Here is an 11,808-nt window from a genome sequence, read left to right on the forward strand (position 1 = left end):
GATTGTTGCTGTGGTCACAATGAATGGTAAGAATGTGAAGAACTTTATTTTGTCCTGTGTGAGAAGCATCTTAAAAATAAATATCTATCCATACGCGACTCCCTACACGTTTCACATAGATATAAAACTTAAATATATATATATGAAGTATACAAAGTAATGTATAAATTGTACAAAGAACCCAAACCCTGATTAATCAGCTAAGGTTTACATTACAGTGGATGTGTTTTTGATATTTCCAGGACGACATGATCTAAGCATGCCAGAGTTAATTTGTGAGGCATGCCAAGCTACTTGGACTGCTGGAGTCGCTGACCTAAACCGAAGTGACTACTGGCCTGCAACCCTTCAGTTTGCCACAGTTTATGCCACAGATGTCTTTTTTTCATTTGAAGAAATGAAGATGGCGGCACCAGGACTGTCCTGCCAAGCATTTCTAAGAATGCTGAATCAGCGAACTGTCCGCTTTGGTCGTGTGAGTATTGAATTTATCTATCCTGCAGTGTTGTTGATATCTTTGAGTTGTGGGCTGATAAGCTGTTTGATGCTTATGTATTTGTTGTACATTAATAGCTGTTGGTTTCCTTACTTTTAATAGACTGGCAAGATCTCAGCAGACAGTTTTCAGAAAAGTTTTTTTGAGTGGGAGGCTGTGCGATTTGAGGTGGACAATATATGCAAGGAAGAGCCCTTCAACTGTCCTGCATGCACCCCAGATATGCTTGCAGTTTCAGTTGATGGAAACCGCAAGCATTACCGTTTCAAGAATGCTGCTAGGTACACCAAACTGTATCACAGTGTTTGTATTAATAAGAAAACATAGCTGTGAACCAAGTAATCTCAGATTATAAATTATCATAAATTGTTGTCAATCATCAATTGTTGTTTTTTGTTGTTTTTTAGATCTGAGGAACAGGCCATCTTTGAAGGCGTCTTCATAGCCAAGGACGAAGACGTGAAAAGATTTGTGGACCACATTCACAACACAACCAAACATGTAAAATTCTAGATGATAATTAGACTACAGCACTAATAACCTCTTTCTGAAAAGTTTGTTTAGGAGACTCTTTTTTTCATCAAACATTTTCCATATTGTAGGTCAGTGGAAGAGGTGTTTGTGGAGGGGAGTGGTCAGCAGCCAGAGAGACCTCCCAAAGATCTGCCAGCAAGGTAGACGAGGAGGGATTGGAGCTTGCGGTGTGTCGGCACGGAGTCCTGCTCTCTGCCTTAAATATGTATAGGGGGGAAATTTTTGCCTATCCCCTGTACCTGCAAGAAAAGCTGGCCAGTAGGCAAATCACTTTTTTTTGTATGGATGTGACCTGCAAATATTGGCCTTACCTCCAAAGAGTTGCAAAAAGCTGTCCAGAGCTCCAGCATCTTCTTAACATGAAGCCATTTCTTTCGGTATTTCATGCCAAAGCCCATGATTTTAAATGCGAGGTAAGGAAATGTTGCTATGTGATAAATGGTAAACGGACTGCATTTATATAGCGTTTTAACATATTACTGTATTTTTGTATTCAGAGTTCAGAGTCTTGCAATATAATCAAAACCTAACACAAGCAAGATGTAAATATAGAAAAGGGGGGAAAGAAAAAAAATTTTCAGATATAAATGTGCCTCAATACAGTTTGTTGACCATGATGAAGAGAGTACATCTGTGTAGGTTTTACTCCCCTTCCTCCCCCAGGGGTCCCATAGCACCCCTGGAAGGGCATAAAAATGCACATTCTGCAAAGTCTGCAAATGCAAAGTCTGATAAGCGTATCAAAGTTAAAATTGGTAGGACAATTATTTAGGTTTTGTTTAATACATAATGTTGGACAGAGATGTCTGGCATACATGGAAAGGTGTTATAAAAACATTTTAAATAGTGCCCACAGTAAAATACCAAATTTCAGTCTGGCTCTCAAATATGTCAAAGAGGTTTGTAGAATGAACATATTTGGATCTCCCTTTGTTCATTAAAGATTGTATTTATTTAATTCTATTACTAGACGTTTTTAAACTACATTACCCATAAGCCTCTATTACTGTGTCGATAGGACGGGTGCTGTAAATTGTAGTTCATTGAAGTGTGTAGTTACTACACTATAGGGTTAGGGTTAGGATCTCGGTAAACGTGTAATTTCTTTCAATATAGAAATACCTCTTTGTTAACTGACAGTATTACTGACGTCATAACGACAGCAAAACATAGTTTGCGATATGGAGCGCTTTTTATTCTGACCTAAACGTTAGTCCAACCACAGCTTGTCCTTCTGGCGCCATGGAAACGTCAAAGCCTCGTCACACTTGTCCATATATGGTATTCACAGGCTCTTCCGACTTTTGATGTACGCAAGTCCAGGATATTTATTTATTTTGTTGTTGTTGTAATTATTTTACTGAAAGAAATACAACAACGCTTAGTTTCCCTGATCATGCATGTATAAGTTCTGCAATAAAAAAAAAAAAAAAACAGGCTCTTCCGACTGAAGATAGGATGTAACCCTACATGGATATTACAAAAAGTAGCCTACTAGTTATTCTAGCATGCAGTATTTTGTTTTAAACAGATATAAGTTAATCTCTTAATCAAATAAAATGCGTCTGTAACATTTAAAGATGATTGCACACACTTTGTACTAATTTCCCAAAATGTATTAATATGCCAAACTATTTAGACTTTAATTTTTCTTTTCTTTTTTAAAAAACAACAAACCAGGAGCCACCAGAAAAAACATTATTTTCTTCCCTTTGAAGAACACATTGCCCCCCAAAATAAAAAAAATAATATATATATTTACATGATTCATTTTAAATTATTTTGCTGTGAATAAATGCAAGGCAAATATAAATAGTTAATGACAATTATAATTATAAATGTTAAAGGAATTAACATATAATATTGTAATTGAACATTTCAAACAGGACTACAACATTTAAGTGACATTTTAATAGTTTTAGTAGTATTCTGTAGTATTTATTCATGGCTGGCATACCAGACCAATAGTTCAAGTAGACTTACTAATATACTAAAACAAAAATATGTAAAAATAATGCCTTTTGGAAAGCCATTATGACAAACAGCACTAACTTTGTACGCCTAGTTCTACCAGAAAGACTCGGGAGGCAAAATAACGTAACAAGTATGCATTTATTAACAGCCCAGCAAGCAAGTATTGAGATATAAAGTTCTTTGGCATTGGCCCCATGCGTAGCTCGCAATCATCTGCATTTCCTGCCTGAAGACGAAGGCAGGGGTGCAGCCGACCCCCTGTGAGGTATGGGGAGGGACCATCCTGGTGGTGGTGGGGAGGATGGAGGTGAATGTAGGCGTCAGCATCTGTGAACTCAGACATGTGTAAGTACAGATTTATTTTACTACAAGTTTTAGAACACGATTGGATAGATGAGAAGGTAATAAGTGACGTAACAATTGAGTCTTCCCAGCAGAACTTACGCTAAAGCTTTCATTTCATGAAAAATGCAAACTTTTTTTTTTTTTTGAAACACCATTAAGAAAATAAACACAAAAGAGACTGGGTATTGTGCAAAAAAGTTTAATGAACAAAAGCAAGAAAAAAAAATAAAAATAAATAAACTTCCAGGTGAGAGTACAGGTGACTAGGCTGTCATGCTGAAAGCTGGTTGGGATCTGGGGACTTGGGCATTACATGTAGGAATTCAGTGGCAGGCTCCCATGTGTCATCCCAGGTTTTGCCACTGTAAAATATCATAAGTGCACAACATTTCATTAGAACACAGAGGAAAATAAATACATAAATCACTGTTGGGTTAAATTTAGAGAGTTTCTTGAAATGTATCGATGCTTGTTAAAGTAGCATTAACTCTGGTTAAGCCCAGTGGTGGAATGTAACTGAGTACATGTACTCAATTTACTTAATAACAAATTTGAGGTACTTGGACTTAATTGGTGTATTTTACAACATTGCATCTCACAGGAAAATATGGTACTTTTTCCTAAACCACAATTGTCTGGCAGCTCTAGTTACACAATTTTCCATTCAGTTTCTGTACATTGAAAGCCATGTATTTCCAAATTTACTGATTTCAAAATGTTTCTGATAAACTGAGGGATTAAGTTGTCATTAGTGGGATGAGGAAAATGTTATGTCATCTACAACAGTTTAGAACACAGATCTTATGTTTGATGTTCTTATGTTCCTTTGAAAATAACATTTCCAGCACATACAACAGGTTTCTCCATCTTAGAAAAACTAACTTATGACACATAAGAGTTTCAGATGCTGAAAAATTAATTAATGTGTAGGCTCAATAAATAAGCTAGTTCAGAGCTAGAGCTAGCCGCTAGAGTACTTACTAGAAACAGAAAACATGATCACATCAGGACCATTTTATTGTCCATAAATTGGCTGTCTGTCAGCTTATTTTAGAATTCTATTAATTACTCAGAAAGCACTGAATGGTCCAGCTCCTCATTACCTATAATCCATTGTGTTAATCACAAAATCCAGGATATTACAAATAGAATATTCTAAATGAAGACAAGAAGGTAGATCATTCTCCCATTTGTCTTTAAAATTTTGGAATAGTCTTCCGAGCATTCCAAATTAGGACACACTCTCTCAGTCCAGACTAAAGACAGTCCAGATATTTGTCTTTAGTCTGGACTGAGAGAGTGTGTCTGAATTTGAAATGCACGGAAGACTATTCCATCATTTTTCATCATCGGAATGCATGTCCTAAAGGTTACAAGGGCCTACCTGATGGATCTAGCTCTTCCAAATGCCTCTACCTCATTGCTATTTGCTTCTGAGTACTGACAATCGACCTCACTCCAGTTTCTCTAAAGACTACCTCAGAGGATGATTTACTGACGGGATCAACTACAGGACCAGGGAGTTTTCTCTTGCCACAGACAACACTGACATGAACTTCCATGCTGCTTGCAAGAAACCAGTTGAACTTTGCCTACATTGTATTAGTCATGGAATGGACTAATTTGCATTGCAATGGAATTAAATAATTAATAAAACATAACATACCACACAGTGCAAGGCAACCAGTGGACTCTCAATTCGGCTTTCCCCTACACACACAAACACAAGTAATAAGTATTCTAACTGTTTAAGCAATCAATGAATAGGGCATAACATATTGTTGTATTATCTTTGAAAGGTCAGAATCAGTCACTGAGATAAGAAAGCATCCTAACAGAACATATTTTACCTCATTTATCCGTTCCCCAGTTATACAATCATAAAGGAACACCTTCTGCCTACTACATTTTCGGCAACCTGAAATAATGAAAAAACAAGGAAAGCTTATTAAGCCATGAATGCCATGCTTTGTAGCTGAATCAGTGCATATTTATAATTTCACATGTGAGGCGATATGCAGTCCTTTCCATTCATGTCAAAGTGAATTTGTCCTTGTTTATGTCAATCAAGCAAAAAGTACAGGATTGGTTTTCTCAAAGTCCTCTTAGCTTAAGTCAGGGATTGACATTAACCACCGCCCTTGGACATTGGCCACAGCTAAATAACTAAATACTGTGAACTGGCTACCAATGAATCGGTAAGCCGATGAATCTAATTTACATTAAGTCAACTGTGACTGGGAGCAAATTTATTAACAGTGTAGAGTAAGTATGTACTATGCAAAAAGTTACCTTTTCTTCTGTTCTTCACACGTGGCCCCTCCGGACTCAAAGACGTGGGAATGGAAGAGGCAGATGGAGGAGAGACAGAGGCAGAATAGTGTGAAGAGGTAGAGGTGTTTGTCCTTTTCATTTGTCGCAAAGACAGTGGAGGTGGGGAAGAAACTGAAGGAAGAATAGAATTAGAAGAGGAATTAGGAAAGAGAGAGGTTGGAGAGAGTTGGGAAGACAGAGGAACAAGGTCAAGAACAAATACTGTCTCAGACTCCTTGAGAGTCACGGTTTGACTCTCCTCCACGGTTTGACTCTCCGCCGCGGTTTGACTCTCCTCCGCGGTTTGACTCTCCTCCGGTGTTTGACTCTCCTCCGCGGTTTGACTCTCCTCCGCGGTTTGACTCTCCTCCGGTGTTTGACTCTCCTCCACGGTTTGACTCTCCTCCGCGGTTTGACTCTCCTCCGGTGTTTGACTCTCCTCCGCGGTTTGACTCTCCTCCGCGGTTTGACTCTCCTCCGGTGTTTGACTCTCCTCCGCGGTTTGACTCTCCTCCGGTGTTTGACTCTCCTCCACGGTTTGACTCTCCTCCGCGGTTTGACTCTCCTCCGCGGTTTGACTCTCCTCCGGTGTTTGACTCTCCTCCGCGGTTTGACTCTCTTTCGGGCGGGAGGAAGCTAAGTGTGACTATAATACGAAGAAGCCCAGAGGGTTAATGACCAACATGTTAGTTGACTAGAAAAAAATAGCTATAGAGAGGAGTATTTTGCTAAATATGTGCACTATATTACATTTGTATTATATTTTTACTTGTGTCATAATTGTTATTATAATGAAAACCAAATTATATTTAATTTAATTTGTTAATTTTTAACCTTTAATAATACCAGCTGACAGGGCTCTCTGTATGTTTACAGCATTATGTGAGATTTTTTCTTGAGAAAAATTAACATGTAGGCTTATCTACTGTAGCCTACCTAATATTTATCCAAAGAGTAAATATTGAATCAAGATTGAAATCAAATCCCAAGAATTGAATTGAAATCATGAAAATTGTGTAAAATTCTGTTCAGTTACCAAATGTTTTGACTATCACAATTACACCTATTGTGATGCAAGTTTTTTTTTTTTCTACATCCCCTCCCAATCCATCCATTTCTCTTGAGCAATTAAAATATCGTGATAATACCGTATACCGTGATAAAAGCTCAATCAGTTAATCGCAGCATGAAAATTTGATACCGGCACATCAGACGTAAACTATAAAACTGGAATAAATGTAAGGATAAATTGAAATTTTACCCTCAGACTTTAAACCGCACGTTCAGACAAAATGCTGACACAAAACACACAAAATAGCACATTCTAGTTTAACGTCTCACACTTGAAACATTCATTAAATTATTATATTTCTAAATAAATAAAATAATAAATAGTCTTATTGAAAATAAATGATAGAAAAAGATACTAATTCTGATGTATGTTTCTTTGCAGAAGATGACTTTTGATGAAAAGATCACCATGAGCATGGATGAACTTGGTTTCTTTGGTGATTATGGCAACTACTCAGGGTATGACGGGGACTGCTGTAATGAACTTGGCTGTGATCAGGACTCTAGCTTGCACTTTGATACTATTTTTATTCCGGTCCTTTTACTCTCTGGTGCTGGTAGTGGGGCTGGTGGGAAATGGGTTGGTTCTGGTGGTACTGTGGAAGAAAAGGCAGAGCTTGAATGTTACAGACATCTTCATCCTTCACCTGAGTTTAGCAGACACTCTCCTGCTGCTGACGCTGCCCTTCTGGGCTGTAGAGGCAGTGAAGGGCTGGATCTTCGGCACAGCGCTCTGCAAACTGAACGGAGCTCTGTTCAAGGTGGGCAAAATCTTTGTTGTTTATGTTGTGTTTTTAAATGTTGATTTTTTTTATGAAATGATTTGGTACACTGCTTCTCCATTTTATTGTTTTATTCTGTAATGGAACTGCATGAATGACAATACATTCTATAATAGACATTCACACTAGTAACCGAAAAATTATAACATCTAAATTAACTCCTTTTTTATCAAGTCATTGCTGAATCAACATAAATGCATTCATTTATACTAATAAAATCTACTTTTACGGGTTTAAACAAGTAAAACACAGCTCTTTAATGTGACAATTGCAGCTTACCCTTTACAGTAAAGTTGGAGATACATTCTTACATTTACATTTAATCATAGCAATTTACAAAGGAGAACAATAGAAGCAATCAAACCAACAATAGGGCAACAATATGTAAGTGCGGTGAGTGACTGCTGTGCAAGTCCCAGGTAGCACAGTACACATAGCAAGGTTTTTTTATTTTTTTTATAAATAGAATAGAATAGTTAGTGTTAGTATTAATGGTAGTATTAATGAACAAAATACTCTTTTGACACTATAAAAAACCTTTTGTGTAATTGATTTTATTATTTATTTATAGATTATTTTTTTCAAATTGATTATTATTTGAGCTGCAGCTGTTTAAATCCTTTTCATGATAACAGTTGTAAAATTGTATATACCTACACAGAAAAGGTTAATGAGGGATATTTTCACATTAAAATCATGTTAATATATTGTTTATATCTTGTGGCTATACTACTGAAAAAGTGAGCATTTTAGCAGATTTTACAGATCGGCCCCATTCACTTCCATTGTTCCTCAATGTAACCCTGATTTTTGCTTTTTTTAAGAAGTGGCAAATCATTTTTGTGTTAATGCGGTTGATTGAGCCTACTTGTACAGAACCAGGAATATTACTTTAAAAATCAACTTCAGGTTTGCAGTCTCTTATTGTCATGTTTCTCCATCAGGTCAATTTCTACTGTGGGATTTTCATGCTTTCCTGCATCAGCCTTGACCGCTTCCTGTCCATCTTCTATGCAGTGCAGATGTATTCTCGTAAAAAGCCTATGGTGACTCACTGTTGCTGCCTGATGGTCTGGCTCTTCTGCATTCTGCTCTCCATTCCTGACTGGATATTCCTTGTGGACTTCGAGGACAGCAGACGGGATAAAATAGAATGTGTTCTGTTTTACCCCTCTGATAATTGGCGTCTGTACTCTCGTCTGCTCTACCATATTTTGGGTTTTGCTATTCCAGCAATAATGATGTTGTTCTATAGCTTTTGCATCCTCCTGCGGCTGCGACGTGGCTCTCAGGGCAAGCAGACGAAGAGGGCCATCCGTGTCATCATAGCCCTCGTACTGGCCTTCTTCATCAGCTGGACACCCTTCAACATCACCCTCATCGTTGACACCATGAAAAACAACCCAACCATCAGTGACCAAACATCCTGTGACAGCACCACAGCATTGGATGTAGCTCTTACAGCAACTTCCACATTGGGCTACTTCCACTGCTGTGTCAACCCAGTGCTTTATGCTTTTGTGGGGGTGAAATTTCATTCACACCAAGAAGGGTAACTATTAATTGTTCTAATTCTATGAGAATAGTGAAGTCCACACCACAACTATAACAATAAAGACACAGAAGAACTATATCATTGGAATCACTTACTTTCCGACTTTCCCAGCTGATGAATGATAAAACCATTAACAGACAATCAGAATCCACCCAACTTTAAAGATGAAGTATGTAAGATGCATTCTCTTAATCCAGTTTATTGTTCATTGACTACTATTGTTATGCTATGGGTTTACCTCCCCTAAAAGGGGTGTGTATTTTTTTTTTGTACTGTCGTCTTATTTTTTGAATATTAAAGGTTAACTTCTTTTGTTGAACCTTTGTTTTTTTTCAGTTGTGTTATAAAACTTCCAGCTACAATGTAAGATGTCTGTCTCATTAATGCTGTAAAACTGCAATGCAATAAAATAGAAGAAAATTACATGCACATATGACTTAATGCTATTATGCTTTTTCTACTTTAGTTTGTGTGTAGTGTTGCTGTTTGAGCATTAAAAAGATCTGAAAGGTTACAAAACTCAAAGTCCACTTCAAAGGGAGATATTTTATTTAACATAATCCACTTTTCAAGAACTACAACAAACGGCTCGTTTCCGGATCGTATTATAATATAATAATAAAAAAATAAATAATAAAAACATGTCTGTATTAGAGTAAAAATGATTGATAAACACGTCTTTGGAATGAAATTAAATAACTACTTTGGGTGTCTTGTTCATCATATTTATTTTCATATAAAAGCAACAGAACTTAAATTACATTCAGTTTAATAACAACACCGTAAAGGCTTGTTCGACTTTATACAGCTCTGTGCAGACCGATCGGCGGCTGACTTGCAGTGCATGATGTTAGTTAAGCCGCCTTTCCACTGCAACGACAGCCGTCGGACCGGAAGTCATTAATTTCCAATGGAGAGTCGTACGGGAGCTGTGGGGAGTTTCGATCATATGCGTATGCGGAAATTTCGGATCCGATTTGAGCTTCGGATGCGTTGAAATATCTGAACTTCTGCGGCTAGACGTGCGAGCGCAAAACTATGAGCGCGAAGTTAGAATTATCAATAGACTTGTTTGAGATGCGCCTTGCCTCGCCTGAAAGGTAGTCGAGAGTAGGTGTAGGTGGCTGCAGTGAGAGGAGGAGTGAAAAAAGCAACACATTCTCACTCCCAACTCGTCACATATGGACGCTTGGCCAGGACCCCCTGGCGTCACTTTTCAACGATCTGGGTATACCTTTAGCGTCAATTTTCAACGTGCAGGGTAGTCCGATAGACTTCTATAGAACTCTGAACTGGAGCCTGCGGCGTTGAAATTTGACGTCTTGGGGAACCGTTGTCCGCGGTGAATGGGCCGAGACTACAATAAATACAAAATTAAAAGGAATAGTCTACAATAAATGATCTATGCCAGGGCTGGTCAAATGGCAGCCCCCAGATCATCTTTATCTGGCCCTTCAACTAGTTTTTGATGTTTAAAACCTCTCGCAATCTGATATCAAAGTGCCCTCTGCGCAAAGGTTTAGCGCGTTCATAGGCAACAGCATTCAGCGGTGAGTTTAACAACGCACATGGTGAGCAACAGCATTCAGCGGTGAGTTTAACAACGCACATGGTGAGCAACAACATTCAGCGATGAGTTTAACAACGCAGATGGTGAGCAACAGCATTCAGCGGTGAGTTTAACAACGCAGGTATAACGGCATTCAGAGGTGAGTTTAACCAAAACAACGCCCAACTGCAGGTAAAACGGCATTCAGAGGTGAGTTTAACAACACTCCATGGCGCGTTCAAGTAAGCATTTAAGCGTTTTCTAGTCATAGGTAACGTTTAGTGACACTGCTTTAACTAGAGCATGCTGGATAACGTATTTTTATCGGAGGTTTGTTGATGTTAATAAATATATATAATACGCTACGATTGTGTTCAATTAATCAAAGTTTATTTATTTATTTATTTATATTTATTAAATCCTCTTAATTAATAACGCTGACGTCACTGTATGGGGCGATCCCAAGGTCCATTGCGATTTTCCACTCGGTAAGTAGAAGAGTTAATTAATAGAGATGGATACTATTCTTAAATGTACACATCAAAAACTTTTGAATCAGGACAATAAGAACAAATTTAGAACCTTTAGACGTGTAAGGTGTCATTTTTTTTCTTATGACGGAAAATGATATTGAAGATATCAATGATAATGAAGACATTATTAAAGCATATAGCTTGCTACACCACATGTGCAGGCTAGCAAAGTTAGCTAATCAAATACTGAAAGTTAATTTTTGTCGCATTTAATCATGCAAGGTACAATTATAGGGGAAAGTAAGTTCTCTTACGAGAGGTTCTCTCGTATTGCGTAGTTGCTTACGCTACGGGAAAGCCTTTCTTTCTCGAGATACTGAAGCCAAAAATTATCCTTAATTTTTATAATCTTGTCAACGCAGTGCGGCAGCCTGCAGACCTAGGGCAAGCTTACTAGCGTGCCCATTGGCTGCCCTGCGGCAACTGCAGCAGCCTACCGCTGAGCCCTTGGCGTGACGTCACGACCAATGAGCGCGCTTGGCGCGCTTAATGCGTCACAGCCCGCGAAAAGGGGTGTGGCTTAGCGTATATAAACAGGGCTCGGAGGCTGCTTCTCTGATTTCTGTCTTTTCAGCGAAGCTCTACGCATCGCTGCTCTCTGAGGAAGCCGCCGTCGAATCAAGCGACCAGCACGCCGAGGATCTCAGCCTGAGGAC

At 38.3% G+C, this 11,808-nt stretch overlaps 2 protein-coding genes across 2 annotated transcripts; one reads left to right on the plus strand and one right to left on the minus strand.

Annotated features, from left to right (window-relative positions):
- Positions 1–3,536: 3,536 nt before the first annotated feature.
- Positions 3,537–7,005, minus strand: LOC308695454 (uncharacterized protein). Its single transcript, XM_081373605.1, has 4 exons — positions 5,642–7,005; positions 5,200–5,267; positions 5,016–5,059; positions 3,537–3,711 (listed from the first exon to the last, which is right to left on the minus strand). Exons 1-4 carry the CDS (start codon positions 5,760–5,762, stop codon positions 3,621–3,623), a joined length of 324 nt encoding a protein of 107 aa, XP_081229731.1. The 5' UTR covers positions 5,763–7,005; the 3' UTR covers positions 3,537–3,620.
- A 107-nt stretch (positions 7,006–7,112) lies between these two features.
- LOC308695455 (C-X-C chemokine receptor type 3-like) lies at positions 7,113–9,684 on the plus strand. The gene is made up of 2 exons (XM_081373606.1): positions 7,113–7,494; positions 8,460–9,684. Exons 1-2 carry the CDS (start codon positions 7,153–7,155, stop codon positions 9,069–9,071), a joined length of 954 nt encoding a protein of 317 aa, XP_081229732.1. The 5' UTR covers positions 7,113–7,152; the 3' UTR covers positions 9,072–9,684.
- Positions 9,685–11,808: the final 2,124 nt, after the last annotated feature.

Source organism: Scardinius erythrophthalmus (genome assembly GCF_964197995.2).
Source record: "Scardinius erythrophthalmus genome assembly, chromosome: 9".
In the NCBI taxonomy this organism is placed as follows: Eukaryota; Metazoa; Chordata; class Actinopteri; order Cypriniformes; family Leuciscidae; genus Scardinius; species Scardinius erythrophthalmus.

What these genes read in the sequence shown, in the direction of transcription:
- LOC308695454 (XM_081373605.1), bottom strand. Translation starts at nt 5,762, where the DNA reads ATGAAAAGGACAAACACCTCTACCTCTTCACACTATTCTGCCTCTGTC. An exon ending in CTGGGGAACGGATAAATGAG is followed by an intron (nt 5,060 to 5,199) that starts GTAAAATATGTT and finishes TTGTGTGTGTAG; the next exon opens with GGGAAAGCCGAATTGAGAGT. An exon ending in TGGTTGCCTTGCACTGTGTG is followed by an intron (nt 3,712 to 5,015) that starts GTATGTTATGTT and finishes GATATTTTACAG; the next exon opens with TGGCAAAACCTGGGATGACA.
- LOC308695455 (XM_081373606.1), top strand. Translation starts at nt 7,153, where the DNA reads ATGAACTTGGTTTCTTTGGTGATTATGGCAACTACTCAGGGTATGACG. An exon ending in TGAACGGAGCTCTGTTCAAG is followed by an intron (nt 7,495 to 8,459) that starts GTGGGCAAAATC and finishes TTTCTCCATCAG; the next exon opens with GTCAATTTCTACTGTGGGAT.